Source organism: Cotesia typhae, unplaced genomic scaffold, assembly GCF_013202065.1.
Source record: "Cotesia typhae breed Kobodo isofemale line unplaced genomic scaffold, CoteBio_Ctyphae contig_48, whole genome shotgun sequence".
Classification (NCBI taxonomy): Eukaryota; Metazoa; Arthropoda; class Insecta; order Hymenoptera; family Braconidae; genus Cotesia; species Cotesia typhae.
In genome coordinates, this window is record NW_027423756.1 from 11559326 (window position 1) to 11581085 (window position 21760).

The 21760-nt window shown below is 31.1% G+C and overlaps 1 protein-coding gene across 1 annotated transcript in view; it reads left to right on the forward strand.

Annotated features, from left to right (window-relative positions):
• Positions 1-17180: 17180 nt before the first annotated feature.
• Positions 17181-21760, forward strand: part of Timeout (circadian regulator timeout) — an 89900-nt gene continuing 85320 nt past the window's right edge. The window contains exons 1-9 of the mRNA XM_074246915.1: positions 17181-17633; positions 18142-18295; positions 18438-18618; positions 18691-18822; positions 18922-19017; positions 19098-19261; positions 20162-20279; positions 20834-21093; positions 21482-21614. Coding sequence (XP_074103016.1) covers positions 17540-17633; positions 18142-18295; positions 18438-18618; positions 18691-18822; positions 18922-19017; positions 19098-19261; positions 20162-20279; positions 20834-21093; positions 21482-21614 — 1332 coding nt within the window. The 5' untranslated portion in view covers positions 17181-17539. The remainder of the gene's footprint in view (positions 17634-18141; positions 18296-18437; positions 18619-18690; positions 18823-18921; positions 19018-19097; positions 19262-20161; positions 20280-20833; positions 21094-21481; positions 21615-21760) is intronic.

Below are 21760 nucleotides of genomic sequence, written 5' to 3' on the forward strand. Positions count from 1 at the left end.
TTGTACCGAAGGTGTACAATGTATAATAATTATCCAATCAACTCCCACTCAGTCAGCCAGTGACGGATTAGGGTGTGGTAGGATAATTAGTTATCCCCGGGGAATTAACTCTCCTTGAATTATAGCTAATTAAATTAGTTAATTAACTAACTGACATTTAGGGTATTGAACGGAATAACACGAATTGTTAGTGTATAAACCTCCGGAGGACATTTAAATTAATTTAGCTCTGTTGCTTGTTGAGAAAAATGCGGTATTAAGTTTTAATTAAAAATATAATAATTTAGGGCTCATTAGAATTTATATGGTTTGTTAATTTAGTAATACCATGTGACATTTATTATATTTTATTAACGTGAAATTTTATCTCACGTTGTTGGCATGGACCTGTTAACATTAATTATGCTCTTGAGAATATCAAGAAGCTTTACGATTATATCCTACGCTTACCATCACACCAGGTGTGCATTATCATTGAACGTATTTATTAACCAACTTTGCCGCAATTGTATCATAATATACCAGTTATTTCATTCAAATTATTATTGGATTAGTAAATGAATATTAATTTATTCATGCATCATATGTTTATTTCGTACGTGAAGAAGTTCAACCGATTATCATCCCATTATACTCCCTAACTACCTACAGTTTAATTTAACCGTATGACCATCAAGAGCATGCTTTAAATTAATTTTGATGAATACGTCGTTGAAATTTCAATGCATTCTTGTTTATTACACCAACGTGAAAATTTAATAACTTCATGTAACAATAAATATGTGAGTTCTATTATATTTAAATTGAAATTTATTGCTTAATTGTTGCTCAAGAATCGGTAATTTAATTACAAGTTTCAGACCGATAAATTATCAAAAAAAAAAAACTTAAGTGACGGGTACTAATATTTAAAGCGTGAATTTTATCACTATTTTAATATGAATAATTTTTCATTCTGTCGGGAAAATAAATTGAAATGTCATATATTTTTTGGTTGATTTTTATTTTTAAGTGATAACGATCAATATATTTCAGTGGGAATTCTTTGGCTTGTGTCAAAGTTCTTTTACAACTTGTGTGAACGAGCAGAGAATTCAATAGTCTGATAGAGTCAGCGAAATATTATCGACATTTGCGTATTATAGGAAAGTGTTACGCTGTAACTATGAATGCTTACTATTCGATCATTGACGATTCAGCGGCGGTAGTAATTAAAGTGGAGTGTTTAATGGTCTATTCGATCTCCGAGTTTCTCGTTCATTATTTCAAGCAACACATAGATAGATGCGGGAGAATAGTTCATCCCGGGAAACAATAGTTAAATGAAACAAATATATTATTTTTTCAAGTCAGTTTGATTGCATAAAGTTTCCAATTACTTTATTTGTTCAAGCATAGTTTATTACTCGTTAATTTTAAGTGATGAGTTTCATCCAATATTTTTTCAATCAGCCAACCGTATGAACGATTTTTTTTTTAAATAAAAAATTTTACTTTCAAAATATAATTTATATTCTGATTAATAAATATATAATCCGAAGAATTTATGTGAATTTTCCGAAGTAAATAATAAAAATAAGATAAAGTCTAGACATGAAATTGTATTGCCTTGCGTATCAAATGATAACAATAGGCAACTTTGGATTTTCATCTCCCTTATCGTCTATTTTTCTTCAGCAATCTGAGACTATCCTACAACTACTCGTACATCTACAGCATCCGGTCGTCGCATGAAAACGCAAGTTTCGACAGCTGGGCGGAGTAAACTTGAAAAACGGCCTCCGCGGCGAGACGCTGACTGTTAAACTACAGCCATGATGTAGACTTTGGATACGCTTTTTCTCTCTATGCTATACTACTATTATTATTGTTGCTATTACCGTTTCTCCACAGGGGGATTAGATTCTCAAGATTCACGTATAAGATCACGCTGAGTTTTTGGCTTGCAATTTTTCCTTTCATTTTATTTTATTATCTCTGTTTTTATTCAAGTTTAAGCCTTATATTCAACTGTTATTATTATTATTATTATTATTATTATTATTATTATTATTACATGGAAAGGACAAGATGACACTGGATAGTATCCTAGATAATACTCAGTGATATCTGTGGTAAAAAAAAAATTTCAGATAGTAACTAGAAAAATCCAGATTATACTGCGTGATATCTGGATTATACTTATTGTAATCTGAATTATACTAGCTACTATCTGAAATTTTTTTTTTCACTCAGTATAATCTAGGATGATATCCAGTGTCATCTTGTTCTTTCTGTGTATTATTATTATTATTATGATTATTATTATAGAGATGACCAGTCGTGTATAATAGGCCTTTGGGTAAACATAAAGGATATTAGTGTTATTTCGTAACAATCGGTAAGTACTGTCCAAAACATAAAACTCTTCGAAATACTGAGGGTACTTTGATGCGTAATGCTTGATCAAAGCTGTATACCATTCAGTGAACTGTACAGAGGATATGATATGAAAATATCAGTACAGTTGAAGTTTGAGTACACACGGAACCGAATATCTGGGCGCCAGGCTACCAACAGTGATAAATAATCTCCCATGTTCAACCCTATCCAAGTTCTCGTTTCCTTTTCTTTATATTTTATTTTATACTCTGCAATATGTACACTTAATACTGTTTGTTTATATATTTATATCCTGCAAGTTATTCACCAGTATAAGTATAAAAGGAGAATTTCTATATTACGAAGTAAAGCTTAGCACAGCAGGAAAGGAAATACCATGAGAAACTTCCGATTCATGGTGTGCACAACACTGGAAACTGTAAATTGTTTTATACGAATCTGCGGGATTCAATAAACACTTGGGAATTCAATCTGGTATTTTAGATCATAGCATCTGTGTAATAAATAATTACAAATTTGTTGTACATTACCAATACTGTATCGTAGGTACTGTATTTCGAATCGACTGTAATGTAACTTTAATGTCTGCTTTGGATGTAAATTGTTAATTGTTTCATAATGTTAAACTAAACTATCGAACGATTAAAAATGCAGGAAAAGCACCAGCACGGATTGATCGCACACATTTGATTATCGTATCCGTGTTCAATTAATTTAATTATCACGTATTCGAAAACAGAGAGTTAAATGCAAGTTTATTTGGTAATGTAAGCTTAATTCTCTAATAGCGTGAATTTTCAATTGACGACAAAAGAGTAATAATATCTGATGATGGTGATGATGATAATGCAATTAATTAATTTGTAAGTCGCGCTTACCGAGTCACTCTGATGCTTTTTCATTCACTTCATCAATAATTCATTACTTTAATTTATTTAATTAGTTTTAACGATAGGTGACTTCTTGATAGCTCTATTATCTGATATCAAGATAATTATTTAATGCTTATAATGAATTACTTTCTGCAAAATTAAATTTAAGTAAATTGTGATAGCTTTCAATGAAATTGAATATTTTATTTCTTTAGAGTATTTTTGAATTGATATTCGATAGGTTTGTAATGTAATAAATAATTGTAAGCACTTTTCATGTATTTTTTTTTTTTAAAGATGAGTTGAACTGAAGTGGATCTTCGGAAACTGTGAAATATGATTGCTCACTAAAGCACAAGAGCTTTTGGGTGATTCAAATGATACTTGAAGTGTCACTTCAAGAGCTCTCGATCATTGTGAATTGGAATATACTCAACATTGAGGTAACTTTGTGATTTGACACTATTCCATTGTTCATTATCTTGCTTTTAGTTGTTTCAATTTATTTATTTAATTTTTTTTATCGATGAATTAAATTTTTATTGATAAAAGTAAGCAAAAAAAAAATTTAGATCTCGAAAAGTAACATTTTAAAATTTATTTGAATTATTCAGTGGCTGACTAAACTTCGACAATTTCTACTAGAATTTAGTATAGATTAGTATGCATGCCCAGGCGGTATTAAAAGATCTTTTTTATGAACTATCCGTGACATTTAATATCTGTGTGTATAGCCAGTGGCATTTTATGAGAGTCGTTTATGACTCGGATGATTTCACGAGAGTTTAAGAGTTCAAGCTCATATTAGATGGACAACGAGGAGAATCAACGTTGATCGGAAGTTAAAATTCTTTCCGGTACTTGCGGTGGACCAAAAAATTTACCTTGTAATAAAAATAGACCGAGAGGAAAAAGTTTACGGGAAGAAAAAAAAATTCCTCTAAAGAAAAAGAAGCATACGAATAATAAAAAATAATAAAAAAAAAAATACACACGAGAAAAGCGAGTACTGTACGAAGTCGAGTGAAGAACGAGGAGAATGTGAAGGCAGTAAGCTCAAGTCAAAAAAAAGAAACTGAAGAAGAGGCAGACGTTTTAGACGTTGGAAGTAATAAATACGAAGTTGTCCTGGGGTCTTTGCTCGAGCATAGATCAACACTCCTACTTACAAAGGGAAAGAGTTTCGCTGTACTTCTCGCGTTCTGCGTATAATATATACATTGGTAGCGACGCCACCTTTCCGTGAAATCCAACTTACACCAGCCAGTCTGTCCAATGACTTTTACTCGCTAGATTTTCCAGCAGCGTTCCGCTATTTCTTTTTACGTTTTATGGGTCTGCAAGAGATATCCACTCGAGTAACTCCATTATACAATTGCGCGGACTTCCCGGTCAGATACGTGCCCGACCGTCTTTACTCATGTCACAGTAGTCTCGAACGATTGAGCTCCCTGATCAATCTACGGGTGACAGATCACTGCCAAGTTTTTTACGATACTGTTCAGTTTAAATAAAAGCACTGATTTCACATTACGAGAGGTCAGGACACAAACAAAAATTATGGCGTACTGTAATGGAATTGCATTGGATTAGAGTCTATTTATTTATTTATTTATAAATAAATAAATTAAAAAAAAAGCAATCCCGGCAAATTAAAAGAACTCTTATGTTATTAAATAATTAACTTTACTATAATTATTTTAATGGTACATTTATACTTTATTCCCTTAATGGAGCTATCAGTAAACGAAATAAACTTCGGGCTCAAGCTCAAGCCGTAAAAAAGCACTAGCAATTAATTATTAATTATTCTCCGTCCTACGAGGGTTGTGTCTAAGCGATAAATCCGACGCTGGTTCAACCAGCAGACTAGCACTAACAAAATAATAGCACTATACATACATAGTTTCACCGCTCGAACATTTTACTTCCCACAGCCTGGATCGTAAAAAAAATATTTTCATCGTACGAACGAAATGAGGCGTGATAAAAAATAGTGAAGCAAGTTACGAGTTTAAACTTTTCTTTAGTGCTTTTTTCTTTGATTTTATTTTATTTTAAGTATTAATTCCAAGAGGGTAATTTTAGTTTGATTGAAAATCATGTTGATGCTAGTTTTCGTTTGCCCACGATACGGGAGCACCGACGTTAATTAATACGCATTACCAGCAGCTGTGCAAACATAATTATAACCACGAAACTTGCTCCAGTGTTATATATATTACCACTAATAACTATATATTGATAAAGGAAGGGCAGAAGTGTCCCAGTAATGTCTAATTGCAACCGCGAATTTTCCCATCACATATCACATGTCTCATATGATATATACAATTAACCGTAATTGACATAATTAAATAAGAATTTTATTTTAATTTAAAGTTAATATGATAGGTAAAATGATTTCAATAAAACTTTTCCTCTGAGAATATAATATGAGTGTTTTAAATGCATTTCTTTAAATCTTGACATTTTTTCATTAGCTTACACCATCTGTCAGTTTACTTATTCATTCTTTAAATGACAAAGGTATGGCTTAGTAAATAATAAACAATGATAATAAAAAAAAAAATCTGGGATGAATAGCGGCGTTCAAATAATAATTTCGAGAAAATGAATTTTTCGCCAACAAGAAATATCGCTCATATGCATAAATATATAAAAAAAAAAAAAGAAAATAATAAACAAAATAATGAAATACACGTACGTTGGATACGTTGAATTGAAATCCAAATTGAATTGCACGAAAGGTGAAAAGGCAGCTCGAATATTGTGAAAGAATGCCGCTTTGACGGGCTCACGAGAAAATGAAACGGAATTCTTTAAAAAATAAAAAAAAAACCTAAATAATAAATTTCAACAATTTTCAACTCACTCGCCGGGAGGATATAATAAAAGTTATTAAATTGAAATCTCTCCACTATATTTTTATATTTTTTACACTCATATATCATAAGCTCATACGTGAGGTCACGTGTTATATTATTTTTATTGCAATCAAGAGACAAATATAAATTGCAATTTAAGTACATTAATCTCTACTTTTTTTAAAACATTATCTATCTTTTTATATAATTTATCTTTTAACATTATTGTTGCTATTATCATTACCATTATTACTGATAGTATTATTTATTATCATTATAATTTTATCGAATAAAGTACCGCGGAGTAATTGAATTAACTGTCAGTAAAAACCGCATCACACCAAACCTGTTTATTTATATATCAGCAGTACAAAAGTTTTTATTGTCGAAATTAAATTGAAATTATTATTAAACAAATATAAAAGGTTTCCTTGCCCACGTTGTATGAATTCAACCATGCATGCATAAACGATCTAATAACGTATTTTCTATAAACAAAGTGCAAACGTATGGATGCAATTTAAAATTAAACAACTGCATATTTAAATAGGGTTTCGGCGGTGTTGAGATGGATAAATAGTTGTCATGCATGATGCAACACAAATGTGAAACTCATCGTGATCATTGCATTGGCAGGGAATAATCGTGTGTGTTTCATGTATTCGATGTATGCATTTGTTGGTGTCTCATGCGTATTCAAGGACCAACGCATAGATACACATAACAAGCATATGTATGTACTGAATTTGGCGGTCTGATCGTATCTCACAAATGCAACCCATCTCCTCTCTCCCGCAGTACCTATATACTAATTAACAGTCGCTATTACCCGACTTGGTCAATTGTACCTGAATTATTCGTGCTGATGATGCCATCCGGGTAACTCAGCCAGCCAGTTTAGCACCAGCAACATAACCCCTCCAATTGAACCCCTAAATTACCGTGAGTTTGCGATTGTTGACTCTCATCAAACCCACAGTGAATTCGCTTTCGTTTATTTTCCACTATTTTCATGAGACTCCACGATAAAGTTATTTTGTATATTTTTTTTTTGTGTCATTTTCCAGATGATAGCTTTTGTGAAATGATAATTGCATGATCTATTGTGATCACTGTAGATACGAGATATTATACGAGCGCATACAGAGTTAACATTCTACGTCAATCGGTATCAGTTATAAATAGTTATTATTTCAAATTGATATTTGAAGCTGCGATTGATAAATTTATTTTCAGTTGATGGAAAATCGTTTTTAGGATATAATAGCTCTAAGTGTTTATTTATAGACAATTCAGATCATCAATATCAACGGATGAGAATTTTATTTTAAAAATTAATATTTTCTCCCATTCTTTTGCAAATTCTATAGAAAGATTTTCATGGAAAAGTTAATTAAATATCCATCCAAAATTTAATTAATATTATACAAAGAACGGCATGACAATATGATAACAAAAAATGGAATAGTTTCCCATATCCTTTGAAAATCTATATTCCAATGAAATGACATAATGGTAGTTCAAGTATAAATGTTCGTGTGCTTAGAAATTCCTCAGTGCGTGAAGCAATAAAGCTCAAGTGTTCCCCAAAGAAACGTCGTCGAACCTATAAACGCGGGCCAATTTCAACTAAGGTGAGAGAAGCAGTCGCGTCGAAAAGTGTACCGCTAGACACTACTACTCGAACGGGAAAACACTAAGGAAGATTCAAGAGAAAGAGCAAGACGAGAGGTAACTCCTGTCTAGTGTAACTTATAATACATTGCAGTGAAACATTTGAATAAGCTTCAGACTTGCTTGCATCTACGCTAAGTATTCGTCCTGCTAGATGTATCTTGGCAATCTTGTTCGAGTACTACATTCCCTCAACAACCTACCTACACAGATAAATACCTACAGAACTGTAAGCGTACATAATTCACTATTGACATGAGTCTTACGCGAGGAGCTTTCAATCATTGCTTATAGAATAGGAATCCTTGTTGGCTTTGAGAGACTTTGACATTAGTGAAATTAAAAATATTTTCATTTTTTTTATCATTGCTTTACTTTATATTATAATTTATAATAGTTGTTACGTTTAATTCAACAAGAAGCTGCGATTTTATTTCCGAGTAATGTTGAATATTCAATTCTAAATTTATTGTCAAAATCATATGCATCCTTTTGGTTGTTTTTAAAATAAACATACAGTTTTTTCAATAAACTGCACAACAAAAGCCTCGCAGACTGGAAGTTGATTTATTTTTGGCTACATTATTGTGGATATTTATTTTTGGATGGCACGTTAACACACCGATAGAAAATATGTGAGTATGTAGAGTGTGTAATAAAGGACTCGATGATGAAATTTTGGGGAGTAGAGCTATATTGAAAGAGTAAATGAAAGTTCAAACAATAGTGCTTCGAAACGTGATTAGTGGATCTGGGTCAACAGATTGCTGCTGCGGAAACAGAGAGCCGCTTTATTCTATAGATAAATATACAGTAAGTACATACTGTAGGTGTCCAATGTGTGGTTGGAATGCATTAGAACAGCCGCTTTGAACCGTAAAAATAGCTGGTTCATCGCTTTATGATTATTCTGCGCTTGCCAGCATTCATACACAGATATACATACTCAACTAACATACGTGCTCATTACGAGTGAATTTAGCTGACCCACAGAGTGCTGTCCGATGTACAAATTACTACTGACGAGATTGTTTAATTTAATTCTTTTTACTTGCAAACTCCTACCATACTACGTATTGCTTTTTATTATCTCTTTATCTCAAATCCTTTTGCCGTATATATTTTTTAGCAGGTTTTTTTTAGCTCAAGTGCAGCAAGGATTCCGACTAATCCTCTTAACAAAAGGAGGACAATAAACGGATTTTTTCTGCTAAAGAGTTCATTGACGATTGATCTCTCTTATGTGTTCATTTTGGTTCAAAGTCTATTAGGTTGCTGTAGAAATTCAACTGATGAGCTCAAGTTGAAGCTTTTTTTTGAAAAAGAGCTGAGTCGAAGTAAATGATATTAAAAGGTTTAAAAAAAAAAAAAAAACGAAAGCCCAATGAAATTTTTCTTGAAGCAGCATCAAGGGAGCCGCTCTTGAGCAGAAAAATACTGCTACTTCAATTTTATAATGAGCACTATTCATTCGTGCAAATTGTATGCATGAGCTTCAATTCTGATGTAGGCAGTTTCTGAATAAGCTTTATCTACATGCCTACTTGCATGTTATCATCATACAAGCATTTATAATTACATAAAATTTGTGAAAAAAAAAAAACTTGAAATATTTCGAAAGGAATTTTTGCTCTTTCGTTTAATAATTATAATAATTATTATTATTAAAACCATATTGTGTATTTATACTGTATAAGTAAGATTCCTTAATAATCACGAAACTTTTGTCGCATTGACTCGTTTTCTTACTTCCATACACAGCAGCATCTAACTCTCTTGTTATGTAGATGATCGCAGTTTCTCACTTTGTAGCATTTATGGAGCTTAATACAATGTGCTTACGAAAGTAGAACTAGAATAGAGTATTTGATAGTAAGAGACGAGATGCGATGGGAGAAATTAGAGAAGAGAAAATGTCGCTTGTTTCGTATCCCTTATCTTCTTGTGTGTCTGCTGGAAAATTTCATTGTCCTCGGTTATTGCTGGTGAGACACGAAATAGCGCCAGGGATGAAGTAAACCCTTGGGGTCGATGTGATGCTGCCGGTGAACCTCAGCCAAACTACGCTCTGCAACTTCTATTCTTGTGAATCGGCACGTTTTGCGTTAACGATTTGCTTTTCATTCATGTGTATCATTTGGCAACTGTGTACTTACAGATAAATTTGTGTCTAACAGTATAAATCCGTGGATATACAATAATATACAATACACCTAAATTATAAATGATGCTTACAGCAAGATATTTATATATATCTGCGGGTGCGTAAGTTATGTTAGAAGTGCTGGATAAATAGTTATTGATGAGCAATCTATTTATATGTTTGTTCGCATATATACATTCACTTGAATTTGCTTTAATTATACTATTGCGCTTATTCATTAGTTTGCTAACAGATTGTGGAAAACTGATGGTGTATATCATCATTCCACATATCACGCTTGATAATAATTAGGAATAACCGCAATGTTTGCGGTTTTCCTCGCACAAACACACTGCCGTTTGATTTTCTATTATCTCAACAAATCTCACTATATTCCTTGATGCATAATAGTTGTCACCAATCTGTTTTAATTTTGTTAAATTGATTTGTTTAATGACTCAAAAATTAATTTAAAAAATCAGCTTGCAGGTTCAACCAACTTCTTCCGTATTCTAATAATAATCTTTCTTTAGCAGTGCGTTATTCACGAAAGTAAAACAATAGAATTAACCCTCCTGCTGACTTTTACTCGTGTACTTATGTGATTTATTATCATTAAGGACTCGTCTGAAAGTTTTTCCATTAGGTTGCTTTCTTTACTATAAAAAATATTCTTTCATAACCAACCAGTTGCAGGTGTTGAACAATTAATCTGAATCAGTGGCAAGTCGACTTTGAAAAAAGAGGAGGATAATCAAAAAAAAGTTATTATGAAGACTCCAATAGTTTTTTTTTGCTGACTTAGCAAAGCTGAATTTAAAAACATTTTTCACTCGCTTTATATCTCATCTCTTTCATTAAATTAACGTTTTTTAAATTTTTTTCTTCTAGAATTTAGTTGAGTTACGGCGTTGGGTACTGGACACCATTATCTTTATGATTTACACACGTTTTTTTATTCCATAAAAGTACTTGAGAGTTTAACTGTCGTAGTCAACACCAGGACTGGTTAGTTCTCGCGTTGGGCGCGCGTAGATCCTGAATATTGTTCGGAATGTAAACTACCCACTGGTATATGATCTTGGAAGCACAAGTGTACATCATAAAGTTTAACGTCATTGGATGCTATCATCAGAATACATACTTATTGCGTAGTAAATAAATTGCCGAAGACATATAAATGATAAGAGTAATAGAGTTATATATGTACAATATCTATTTTATTAGTTATGGTTAACACAATCAATTCCATGCTCTGATAAAATTTGAGCCCTCGTTCATTTAATTATTATTATTATTATTATTATTATTGCGTTTCATTAATCAGAATTTTCGCTATAATATAATACATCAACTGAATTAATGTATTTCGACGCAGTTATATAATAAAATTTATGATATCACACCCGTCGAACGTCATCACACCGGTTAAATACGTAATGTGTATCTGTATCAACAGCAGTATGAAAATGACTGGAGGCTATGTAATTATTTTGAACAATATACAACATGATTGTCAGCTGATAGAGTTGATGAAAATTTATTAAACAAAATATTTAATCGAAAGTTTATAATTCATTCATTAAATGAAAGTTTATAAACTAGTCCATCGGATTATTATTATAATAACAATTTCAATAATATAAATGTGAATCAAAGAGTGTATAATGTTCGTTTGAGTGGATAGTGAGCACACAATAGACGATGCACAGATGAAACGAGTATTATGTTAAAGTTTGAGTATACAGAGTAATGTCGAAATAAAGCGATTGTTTTCCGGACGATAAATTCCATCTTCTTCGACCTCCAGTTCTTATTCTCATTCTTTTTCGTCTTTTCTTTTTTATATTCTTTAGAATTTTATTGCTCAAGTTCAACGAGATAGAATTGGCAACTGCTACAAGTTTTACGAGTATTAACAAAGATGTTCTGTCTTTATATAAAGGGTTTGTAATGTACTACATAATACACCGTAGTTTAACGCGTTCGATTCATCATTGCTTCTATTCCAAAACTTTTAAAACTTAAATTTTATTGTGTTTTATAAATTGAATTAATTTAATCAATTATTCAAATGACCATCACTATAATTTATAACGCAGCAAGATTAAATTGAATGGATGCCGTAATTTTATTGTGACAAGTGAATGGAAAAGTAAAAAAGTATGCTCTGAGGTTACAAACTGGTAACTGGTAGCCCACGACATGGACCACATCCGATTAATCATTAGTCATTGTCGTGGGCTGCTAGCTCGGAACGTGTGAGAACAGCTAGGTTGCGGGATGGTAGATAGTAAATGGTCGATGGTCGATGGTCAGAGAATATATATGAAGCGAGCTAGTTGCATAGTTCATGGAACTCTGGTGCACAATCATTGATTTTCTATGTATACATATCAAATGAGAAACTCTCACTGCTATTTGTCATTCTGCTGTTCCTCATCATCAGCTATTTACTGTCAAGCGGTACACTGTATTTGATGAATGAGACGATTGATTTTGAATAGACGCCGCGCTGTAGATGAGCTTGGCAACTCGAGAATCAACGAGTATTCAAACGTACTGCCGGATGTGTTTCGAGGATCATTAAAGCTTCCAAAAACTCCTCGAAAATATGCGAGCACTCGTATAATCGCCAGTGCAAATTGAAATTTTATCTTTCAAGTACACATCATTAAAACTTTAATGATATTTACTTATGAGGTTTTTTTTTTTAATTTTTATTAAAAAAAATTTATTAATCAATCTTCCTGATGAAAGGAAATTTAAAAAGGAAGAAAGTTTAGCTGAATATTTGATGTTGAATGTATATTTTACGCGTTGTTTCATTTTCTTTCCTCACTATTTAGATAGCACTATGTGTCTGGTTATTTGTAATAAAAAACGAAAAATGAAATAAAATAATGTATAAAAAGAAGATAACCTTCAAAGTGGAAAATAACGTGAGCAAATACTATTGCTGGTAGTAATGTCGTTGCCATAATATCAAAGTGATACTTATCTGTGTTCTTTTTATCTTGACGTTCCGAGTTACTTTGATGCTATTTACTTTCCTCATGCATATCAGGAAGGTGTATAAAGGAACACACAGACCTCGAGTGTCGTCGAGGGTAAAAGGGAAAATATAAGGGAGCCCACCGCATATTACACCCTTGTATAGTCTATATGTATACTATCTTCTTTATACGTATCCGCTTGTATACTGTAATATTATATGTGGTATATTAAAACTGAGAGAAGAGAGAAAATGAGTATGCTTTAGACCTGATAAAAAATACTTTCGATACGTCGTAAACTTTATTTTCCCTCGGTTAACTTGTTTTATTTGTTAGGTATTTTAACAGTAGACGGTCGTTACTATCGAACAATTTCTTCGAGGGGTTGTAATGTTATAAGGAGAGTTTGTTACGAGAGTTTGCTAAGCGAGATGTCTCGAGAGTAATGACGCTTCATGACGAAGTCGTTAAAACCAACTGCTTATTTTTAAAGTTGTTAGATAAAATATTGTCGATTAATGAAGAGTTTTATGACTGAATAAAAATTTTATTTACGTTCGATAGATATACCCTAATAATTATTTTTAATTTGTTAGTATAGTGTAATCAATACAAATAAAATTTTTTATCGATTGTTTGCTGTAAAATTTAATTGTTCACAAACAGATTAATTTTTTTTAATTTACAAATCCAAATTAGGAGTTTTATGAGAAATTGGAGACAGTGGTGGTATGCTATGAATGTATTTTCAGCAATATAGAGTTTGACTGTCCCTGGAGAAAATTCCAGAGGTCGAAGTGGAGGAAGGAAAGCAATGGTAAAACAGTGTGGTCGTGCAATGGTTGAGTCAGAAGCTATTTTGCGGGACGTAGTAATTTGGAAGTGGGTATATACACAGTAGTTACTAAAACACCGGTGGCATACGTTGCTCGTAGAGCTCTTTCTCTATGAGACCTGCATGCAAATTCGTGCATTACAGTCACACGCGTACAGATAAATAGCTAACTGTGTTACTGCTATCCCTTTGTAGAACCAACACCAGCATCAGAATAGCAGTTAAAGTACCGCTGCCAGGAGTAGTAGTTTAGTTTGATCCTTTTACGAAGCTATTTCTTTTATTGCTGGTATGTAGGTAACAAAATACGTTTCAAAGTTCAAACAGATGCTCAACTTCATAAAAGCTATTATTCTATCATAATTCTTTGACTTGCATAGTTTTGTAATACTATTTTTCATTCAATTATTAATTGATAAAATTTAAACTAATTTATTATTTACGATTGCCGGTGGACGATTTCATTGAACTGCAAGTAAATTTTAGATGAAAACGTACAGTTTATTCAAACCGATGAACTCAACACAACCCGCAGTCCCGCACGGGTGCTAGTACTGATGCTGATGCTGATGCTGATGCTGTGGTATCAGTTGGAATTTAATGAATGCCATGACGTGGATGTACCAAATTGGTTTTTGAAGTACACACGACAGATGCGACAGATGATCGTTCAACTGTAATTTAAATTTTCAGTAATTCCAATCCTGACTATGTCTAATGAGCTAAAATCTCGTAAAAACCTGTCAGTCTTGGACATGAAGAGTTAACTCGTTTGTTCTACTCAACAATTTACGTCAAAAAATATTATTTTCACTGACAATCATATATTCTGTGGAATCAAAATCTAGACAAATATTTTCTTTTGTTAAAATTATGAAAATAAAATTCGATATGGCTTATTAATTTTTTTTTCGCGATAACGAAGGCGGTTTCAATAAAAAAAAATTGTATTGTTAGCTTATATAAGCTAATTAGTGGAAACTAAATTCAGCGCTTTTGTAAATTTGACGGTATTTATATTACTCGAGAATCGATTATAAAGTATAATGATATAATAATTTTAATTAAACGAACATTGATTACTGACCAGTGATTGAAATTAAAAATAATAAAATCATATAACTATGATATAAAATTTCATGAATAGAATAAAATGAAATTTCATAACGAGAATATAGTATTGGTATTATTATGTACCTATAACAACACATGTAGAGATGTTGCAGGGATTGTCTGTGTCTCTCGAGTATCCCGAGGGATACTGAGAGGATATTCAAGTGGACACAACATACTCCATAGATATAATGCGGTAAAATGTATAGAGGTCACTAGATTGTCATCTCAAACATGATACTTTAGATTACTTAATTATTTGTACTTGTATTTATATTTTCTGAATAAACAAGTTATATTTTTTTTTTGTTCTTATTTAACCAAGTCTGCTTTGTTTAATTTTTTTTTTTTAATACTATCACGACATTTAACGCCCGCGGAAAAATTATAACTCTAGTTGTAAGTTTATTATGACGGATAATTAAATCAATTGTGAGATTTTTATACTATTACAGTAAAATTAAATTAAATGGAAATTTTCTTTTATAAGATCCGCTGTAACAATATGCTCGCGGTTTTATGTGATTTGTAATTACGAAAATAGTGAAATAAAAAAATAGCGATAGCCATGGTTTTTACGGAGTTTCAAAAGATAAAAATAAATAACTACGAGGGTGAATAAAATTAATAAAAGCGTGAAAAGTAAAGGGTATGGTTGTCAGTTTAATACTTTTTCAATGAGATAACATGAAATTTATTTTACTGTGAGCGGAAAAAACGCCGCGTGTGGCTGGAGGGTGAGAATATTCAACGGTTGGTGTAATGTGCGGTAAATAGTTGTAAAGTGAGTTATGTATTTGGTGTAGTCTGGGTGTGTTTAATATGAACTGGGGATATTACACACCGGTGGAGCTAATTTGCGGTAAGTACAATCTATTGCCCTTGAACTTTTATGCAAACTACGTTACGGTTTCGATGATGCAGGTTAATAATTGTTGATGTAATTGTTTGCTAACTTTAATGAAGTTTAGCTACAACTTTATTGTTCCGCATAAACTGTTTTTAAATTTGTGAAGCAAATATATTAATTATTATATTTAATTGCGAATCCGTGCGCTTGAGTAATTACTGCGCTTATAAATAATATTGTTCAAATAAGAAAGTTAAATTCGATTCTTTGTGGAGTCATTAATATTCATAAACTTATAATCATCTTATAATTATCATAATAAAATATTATTAAACTTACGTTTCGTAAATTTAAACTTGCATTTCGGTTAATAACTATTATTTTTATTTAAGTACCTTGAACTCAGCTTTTGTCTCCAGTCCAGTATAATTCCATTTATAATAGTTCCTACATTAAAATAAATAAAATTTTTAATTAAATATTAAATATTTTATAATTATAATTATTATTTTTATTTCTAACTCACCTTTAAAAATAAATGTTTTAATTAATGCAGCTGTGCTGATGTCTCAATCTCCATCACCACTGAATTCGAAGTTGGTTTTTATTCACAATTCATTATTAACATTCTTAAATAATTATTTTAAATCACTGACTCTACAACTATATTTATTTGTCTATTTAATATTAAAATATTATGACACTGAAGTTGGCAGACATTAAAAATTGTTTTAAAATTTTATAATGATGCAATTACTATAAAAAAAATTAAATTAAAAAATTCCACATGTGAAAATTTCAAAAAAATTACTGATGGAAATTTTTTAAAGAATTTTTATTACTGTAATTAATTTATTATAAGAATTAAAAAAATTGACAGTTGTTAGCTAACTTCAGGACGAAACTAAAATTATTTTTTTTTATTAATTGAATTAACAGTAAAAAAATATTTTAAAAAAATTTCACGTATAGTTTGTTTAAATTTTTTACAAGTGGAGTTTTTTCTTTTAATTTTTTTGTTATAATTTTATCAATAAAAAAAATTCTAAAAAAATTTATAAGTCAGCTAACTTAATTTTTCAAAGGTTCAGTATCTTTTTTTTGATTAATTATTTAAACAAAATATTTACTTTAAATCTATGAAATTTTAAATAAACTTGGGATAAAATAAGCAAAAAAAGACTCTCAACATTTCAAACAACTTGAAAAATATTCTGTGGGTCAGTGAGTCGCCAACTGAAGTCAGCTGATCTTCACGACCGTTTCCAACAAACGACAAAACATTAAAAACTAATCCAAATCCTACAATTTGAATAACCTCCAATCAACTGCCTCAAGCTGTTTGTCCAATAGAAAGTGGCCATTTTAAAAAGAGCCAATCAACTTTAATACCGGCATTACCCGCGCGCTATCCCCACCTGTTGCATTTTGTTGTTCACATTTGACCCAGGCGTTCGTATGCTTATGCTATGGTCGAAAGTTGTGTCAAATTTTAACTCGCTTTAATAATCCCCATCGTTTAAATTTAATTTAACACATTAATCTTCGCGTGTATACAATTATTTAAATTATAATTACGCCTGAAAACAGTAATTACAAAGTAGTTTAAATATTTGCATATAATTGTTATCGTTTGTGTTCATGCCACCCAGGCTTAACCTCTAAAATTGTTTTGTTTTGTTGTCATGTTGACATTCGCGTGTACTCATTAATGTCGTGTGTCTCTTTATTTATAAATACACTCAGTTAATATTTCTGTAATTGTTTTTTTTATAATAATTTTTTATTAATAAATATTTAAAATAAAATGACGGATTATATATCTGCGGAACTCGCGGCAACTTGTGATGCGCTCGGTTATCATGACGGTGCTACTTATCGTTTGGATCCTGATGCTCTAGGTAAATTTATTGTTATTTTTTTTTTTTTTTTTTTTTTTTTATTAAATAAAAATATAATAAAACTTAAAATATAATTATGAAGATTAAGTACTGACATTAAAGTTAGCTGTCACTTTAAAATTTTCTAATTTTTTTAACAAATAAATTTGCTCCAACAAATTATTTTTAAAAAATTGCATTTGTAGTTTTTTTAAATTTCTGAGTGTCAATTTTTTTGATAGATTTTTTTTGCCATAATTTATTTGTAACAAAAATTATCAACTATCTGCTAAGTTAATTTTCATGATTAAGTTAGCTGACATTTAAAAATTTTAATAATTTTTTTTATTGAAAAAAAAAAAAAAAAATTATTACACACAATAAAAAATATTTTTTAGCTCTAATTTAACAAGTAAAGCAAAATCAAAAAATTAAAAATGTCCACTAGCTTTATTATTATAATATAATTTATTGAATAATTTTTAACATTTAAATACAAAAAAAATAATTAAAAAAATTTTTTTTGCAGATGTAATAAAAGATTTAATTAAATACTTGAAAAGAGACGATGATACACATACAATTCGTCGTTACTTGGGTCAAACAAAATTTTTGGAAACAGATTTGATCCAAATTTTCGTGGAACATTCTAACAAATCTGAACTATGGGATGTTCTATTACGGTAATAATTATTTTTTTCATCTAAAAATCTAAGATTCTTTAAAGAGCTCAAAAAGATACGTTGAATGCCCTAAACCGCAAGAAAATCGGAGTAAACAACTTGCCGTACAAGTATAGATTTATTTTTTTAATTTCTTTTTTAGTTTGATGATTAATTTAACAAGTCCAGCGTTGATGGTATACAATGAAGAACTCCCGGCTGAAAGAACAAATCGTAATTATTATTTACAATTAGTCAGCTATCTGCAAGGCTACAAAAAAGCATTGACAGATGAACGTGTATGGACAGTGGTCAGCGGTCGTCTGGGAAAAATATTGAAAATAGTGAGTATTATTTCACTTAATAACTATTTATTTTTAACATATAATCTAAGGTTTTATTAATAATGTCATCAGGACACTAGTGAAAGAGGTGAAGAAAACGAATTAATCATCGAGAGAATTCTAACATTAATTAGGAACGTTCTTCAAGTACCTCCACACGACAATGACAAACGAGCTGACAATGATGCCACAGTTCACGATGAGGTTGTTATAATTCATCATTATAAAACTTAAAAACTTTTAACTCTTTCTTTTTTTTGTGAGTTTGTTATTTACCAGAGTTATCGTTTTATTTAATCGCAGGTTTTGTTTGCTCTCCATGCGTCTGGTATCGTCGATCTTTTGTTATTTATTGCGAGTAACAGCAGCGAGCAACAGTTCCACGTACAGATTATTGAGGTAATTTTATTTTATTTTTATTTTTCCATTATTTATTTACTTGCTAATCTATTTTTAAAATAATTGAATAATTATTTCAGATAATCGCATTGATGTTACGTGAACAAAATGCAAGTAAATTAGCAGTAGTTGGCCTGGAAAGAACTGCCGAAGAAAAAGCACGCGAGGAGGCTAAATTATTGGCTGTAAGGCAAAAAGAAATAACTGAGAAGATGGAAAAAATGAAAAAGTACAGCGGCTCGAGGTATATATTTATCATATTATAATTTATTTTATTTCATTTTTAATTTAACTACCACCTAGAAAACTACGCCGGAATTTTTCTAGTGATAAATATCCTAACGTAATATACTTAGACATTATTTAATATATTTCAAAAATGCATTTTCCTCTTTACGGTTTAACAATTCAACAGTTGTAATATTTTTTACATTTTTGTTGCTTATGAATCCAGTACTATTTCATTTTCGAATGAAAACTTTTTTGCAGCAACAGCAGCAGCTAGATAGATAAAAATTATTTGTTTCTTTATGTGGGTAAAGAGAGTAAAGAATTATTTAAGTCGTAAAATGCTGCACAAAAATACACAAAGTATCTTTATTGTAAAGATTACTCTTTGTAGCTTGTGAGTAGATAGAATATAAATACTATTTTGGTATGTCGTGTTTATGTGGGATCTGTATGAATGTATTATGCCAGTGTCAATGCAATGATTATGACCCAGTTACATGATGAACCAGAATCACTTTGGTCGTGAATAGCAAGCTTTTATCCACTTGTTGGAAAGAACTAGGAGACGAAGCACCAGCTACATTTTTGTAATGAGCGGTATTCAACATTTTTTTAATTTTTATACTAGAGATATCTACACTGCACCGTAATTCTTTAGTTGTAATGCTTTTATTATGAAAAATGTTTAATAATACCAACCGCTCTGCTAAAGAAAGGCTATCAAATGCATAAAAGCATAATTTTTACTTTTTTTTTTTTTTTTAATTTTGTGCTAAAAGAAATTTTTTAAATGAGTTATCAAAAGTCATGATGCATTTTCTACTTTTTATAATGCACTCTTTTAATATCGACTATTTTTTTTTTAATTTTACAACAAAATAATCATAAAAAAAATTTTTTTTTTGTTTTACAGACATTCCAGATTTGGTGGTACGTTTGTGGTGCAGAATATGAAAGGTATTGGAGAAAATCAATTGATTTGTCACAGACCATTTGACAAAATAGAGGCATTTGAATTTTCACGAGATAAAGTAAGTTTAATTTTTATCTTTATAAGATTATTATTTCAATTACAATTAACTTCAATACTAATTAATTAATTCAGATAGTAAGAAGAACAAAAAAGATACAGACATTCGGGAGTAGTAATTTTTTTATTGCTACTGTACGTTGTTAAATTGTCATAAAAATCTGGTGAATAGGTTGATTCAATTAGCAGCCGGTTTCCCGACGATAGTTTTCATTAAGCGCGCAATAGCATAAAAGAATAAGGAGAATAAGTCGCACTAGCAATACCAGCGGGTACTGAAAGCTAGATACGAATGAAAATACGACTCTTAATTAGAGATATTCCCGCGCGTAATTAAGCTCACTCTCGGTTAATGGCTTCGAGTACCTCGAACTGGGTCATCTTGAGCACTTTTTATCTTTTGTTGAGTGTTGTTACTTTTTTAATCGCTTGTTCAATATTAATACGCCACTTGGAGAATATTTTATCATTCAAAGCATGTGATGGAGTCGTTACAATTAATTTGATAAAATAAAATATAAAAAGTAAAAAATTTATAAAACATTTTTTCCACAGACCAAGATGAAGAAGCCCAAAAATCGTGTTTTCGTTGAGCCAGCAGTGGAGGAACGTATGTCAGCACTTAGCGTACGGTTATTCCTAAAAGAATTTTGCGTGGAATTTCTGATTGGTGCATACAATCCTGTAATGAGATACGCAAAGTCCTTTATAATCGGAGATAGTGCAGATAAGTCTGACGGCATTCATTACTTTTGGGCATTACGTTTCTTCATGGAGTTTAACCGCCATTACAAGTTCCAGGTGAAGTACGTGAGGTAGGTGTCGTACTGAGCAAATTTCTAGCGCAGCAGCCTTGCTGGTTTCTGCTTCTCTGTTCTCTACATCCTTCCTCTTCTCTTTATCGTTTATATGAAACTAGGAAAGGTCGTGCTACAAACCCGGAAGAATGCTTTCAAAGTTTACCAACGAGTTTCTCGTCGTTTCCCATTTTACTCGGTACAAACTTTCGTACTTTTAGTTTCTTCACTTATTTTTGGCAGCCTGCACGCTAAAGTAAGAAGTAGACTTGCTAGAACCTTAAAAGAAATCTCTGAATATATTCAACACATCTTATCAACTTATTATATTTTCAATTCATATTTAAACACTCTCCATTGTCTTTATATTTATTTTATTCTAGTTAATATTTATTTATTTTTACAGTGAAACAATTTCAACCGAAACATTTTATTTAGTTCAAAGACAAATGGACCAATATTATGAACTGCTGATGGCAGATAAAAAGAAATCGACGTACTGGTTACGACGTTTACATGAAGCATTAAAGGCTTATCAGGTAAATTGGATTTATATTTTGCACGACTCATATTTCGGCAACTGTTCTTAACATCACAGCCTTGTTAATTCAAGGAATCAAAATATGTTGCATACTATTGTCAATATAATTGAATGGAGATTAATTCCATACTTTTCATTATATAA